A 3,570-nucleotide genomic window follows, 5' to 3' on the forward strand; every position below is an offset into this window, starting at 1 on the left:
CAAAGAAATATTAAACCAAATTTTAATGTATCCTAAAAAAAAAAAAAAAAAGACTTGAGGTGGCATGTTGCTTAATGCCCTTTGAAGGAGAGAATAGGCATTGGGCATGATACTGTTTTCATTTACATAGAGGGTTCAGCCCTCGGAGGTCTCAGCCACATGTGTTGGGGAAATGGTCTCCTTTTAGACTCCACATTTCAAACCATCTCTAGGCTTTTGTCCTCCTTTTGCCACCATTAGGGGCTGGGAAAACTAAAGTTCATGATTCTTAATACTCTTCTAATGCTTTTGGATAAAAGCTGTTTTAAAGATACTAGTACTTCTCTGAATTTCTGCTTTGTCTTAGGCCTTGATCCTTGAGTTTCCCTTAATCTTTTAGTAATTCCTTGTTACATTTTAAAAGGTTAATTATATGTCATACCTCATTTGTGTTTGTTTTCAGACAGAGGCTCAATTCAGGCATCTTTACTTGTTTCATGTCTCTGATTCTGGTACTTGGTGCTTTGGGCTGTGAAGAAGTGTTGGTAGGATTCCAATACTTACCTGTCTTTTGTTTTTGTTTTTGTTTCCCAGTTCTACGGGAGATGTTGCGAAACCACTCCTTTGTGGGTTGTGTGAATCCTCAGTGGGCGTTAGCACAGCACCAGACGAAGTTATATCTTCTGAATACCACCAAACTTAGGTAAATCAGTGAGTGTGTGAACAGAGCCACTAGAAGAGAGGTCCAGGGAGCACAGGCACAAAGAGCTAAGGAGGGCAGCATGAGGTAGCTAGAAAGGGCATAGGCTTTAGAATCAGACAGATGTGGTTCCAAATCCAGGTTCTACCATTTCCCATTTATATGACTGTGGATAACTTACTTTCCTAACTATGTCTCATATTTCTCATTTGTACATTGGGATACTGTTACTTAACTTGCAAGAGTCTTTTTATGAAAATAAATAGCCTGAGATACCTAGTCCTGGATAGGAGCTCGGTGTTCAGTAACTGTAAATGTTGACTGTGAACCAAGTATTGAGAGGCTAGTGCTATCAAAGAATTCTAGTATCTGCTATATGCAGTAGGGTCCTGTGGGGGAGGCACTATTTTTCTCCCATCTTTGGGAATATGGCAGAGGCTTACTTTAGCCACCAAAATAGCTAGTGGGATTCATCAGCACAGAAAGGGTGACCCCACTAGTACCATTTGATTAGTACATATCTGGTGACATTTCTTTTAATTGTTTCTAGGCACTTTGGTGGATTGCTTCCTATTGAGTCTAGAACCTGTATTAAATGATGTTCTCAGGTAGTATATGTTAGAGGATGCTGCCAAATGCGTCTGCTAGGCATCACTTATCTACTGTGGGACTCTGTCCCTCTAATCCCTGCTCTGGCCTCAGAACGCCTTTTGGCCCTATGAGTGAACAAGAGATAAAAACCTATTTGCCATCCCTAGAAACTGCCCCAGTTCAGCAGCTTACTGTTGGTACATACACTTCCTTGTATATAGTCAGAACTCATTCCTCCTAGGCTCAGAAACCCATTTGGAGTGGGTCTGTTCAAGTTCCATTCTCTGCTCTGAGAATCCTTGGGCCTGTATAATAAACTGTCACTTGTGTGATAAGAATTCTACTCCCCTTGCTTTTTCATGTCCAGTGTGACTGAGTTTATGAATCCCAAGGCTCCACATCACAGTTCTTTCATTCAGGTTCTTTGATCTCACAGATACAAATCTAGGCTAATCCCAGAAGGGCCGCTCATAATAAATGTAAATGGTTTCCCAGTGAGAAAGTAATAAAACAAGAAGAGAACTAGGTTCAGAGTTCAGTATCCAAGTATAACTCCTTTCTTTGGCACTTTACTGACTGGCCTGAGACAAATCAGCCAGACAAATCAGTGATTTATAGGATTCTTGGTAAATGGGGGTAACATAAGCAAACAAAAAACTCTTTATAAGACCAGAGAGGTGAGACAGAGCACGAGTGATAGCAAAAAGCCTTAGTCTCAGTGTTGGAACCTATCAGTGGAGGGGGCCACCCAAAGCCCTGGTTAGAGCAGATGTTGGGATTCCCAGCTCTTTGGAAGAATAAGAAATTTTTATTAGACTCTTAATAAGGTTTCACAGCCAAGCAGAACCATCTCTTTGTCCCAGCCATGTTTAGGGATTACTCCTCCCATTTTCTGCCTACTGCCTGACTTTCAAATAGAGATTCATCTTTTCATTAAAGTCACTTCATTTTTATTTTCAGTGAAGAACTGTTCTACCAGATACTCATTTATGATTTTGCCAATTTCGGTGTTTTGAGGTTATCGGTAAGTTTATCTCCTTCTCACTTCTGCAACTTCAACAACTGTTCATTTCTGAAAATAGCAGCTCTATACTAGTATCTTGTTTGTAGTATATTAAATTTTCCAAATATGTGGCAGCGCCCATACCTCAGTGGGTAGGGCGCTGGCCACAAACAATGAGGCTAATGGGTTCAGACCTGGCCTGGGCCAGCTAAAACAGCAATGACAACTGCAACAACAACAACAAAATAGCTGGGCATTGTGGCGAGTGCCTATAGTCCCAGTTACTTGGGAGGCTGAGGTAAGAAAATCATGTAAGCCCAAGAATTTGAGGTTGCTATGAGCTGTGATGCCATGGCACTCTACCAAGGACGACAGCTTGAGACTCTGTCTCAAAAAAAAAAAAAATTCTAAATATGCTTAGGATAGTTTCTTTATTGTATGATTTGAATGTGGAGGTGTTTTTTAATTATAGAAGTTAATATATATCTACTTAAGGCATAAAAAAAACATTCTCTACAGCCATGTTCCAAACAAATCTTACTAACAATTTTAGTCTGTTTCTTCCAAGACTATTTCAATGCCTAATTGTAGAGTTAAAAATCATACTACCTATGTGTTCATATCTTCTTTTTTTATTTGACATACTTTACAAAAAAGTCTGCTGGGATTTTAATTGGGGTTGTGTTGAATCTATAGATCAATTTAAGGAGAAAATCTTTTGTTAGATTAACCTTTTAGTATTTCACATTTTTAATGCTGTTACTAAAAATAGTTTTGGCTAACTGTAGTGGCTCACTCCTATAATCCTAGCACTGTGGAAGCCAAGGTGGGTGGATTGCTTGAGTTGGAGATCAGCCCAAACAAAAGCAAGACCTGGTCTCTACTAAAAGTAGAAAAACTAGCAGGGTATTGTGGCAGGCACCTGTGTTCCTGGCTACTCGGGAGGCTGAGGCAAGAGATTGCTCAAGCCCAAGAATTAGAAGTTGCTGTGAGCTATGATGCCATAGCTCTTTACCCAGGGCAAAAGAGTGAGACTCTGTCTCAAAAAAAAAAAAAAAATTTTTTTTATTTCAATTTCTAATGGTGTATTGCCATTATATAGAAATACACATAATTTTTGTACATTGGTATTTTATCTTGCAACCCTGTTGAACTCACTAGCTCTAATACAATTTTTGTAGATTCTCTCAGATTTTCTATTAAAACATAGATGATCATACCATCGGAGAGTAAAAGTTTTATTTCTTTCTTTTTTTTTTTTTTTTTGAGACAGAGCCTCAAGCTGTCCCCCTGGGCA

At 39.2% G+C, this 3,570-nt stretch overlaps 1 protein-coding gene across 3 annotated transcripts in view; it reads left to right on the top strand.

The window, feature by feature from the left end:
- MLH1 (mutL homolog 1) overlaps positions 1-3,570 on the top strand; it is a 56,121-nt gene that overhangs the window by 45,998 nt on the left and 6,553 nt on the right. For all 3 annotated transcript variants that reach the window (XM_003781790.3, XM_023514004.1, XM_023514002.1), the window contains exons 14-15: positions 574-682; positions 2,231-2,294. In XM_003781790.3, coding sequence (XP_003781838.1) covers positions 574-682; positions 2,231-2,294 — 173 coding nt within the window. The remainder of the gene's footprint in view (positions 1-573; positions 683-2,230; positions 2,295-3,570) is intronic.

Source organism: Otolemur garnettii, unplaced genomic scaffold (genome assembly GCF_000181295.1).
Source record: "Otolemur garnettii isolate 467f Iridium unplaced genomic scaffold, OtoGar3 scaffold00002, whole genome shotgun sequence".
In the NCBI taxonomy this organism is placed as follows: Eukaryota; Metazoa; Chordata; class Mammalia; order Primates; family Galagidae; genus Otolemur; species Otolemur garnettii.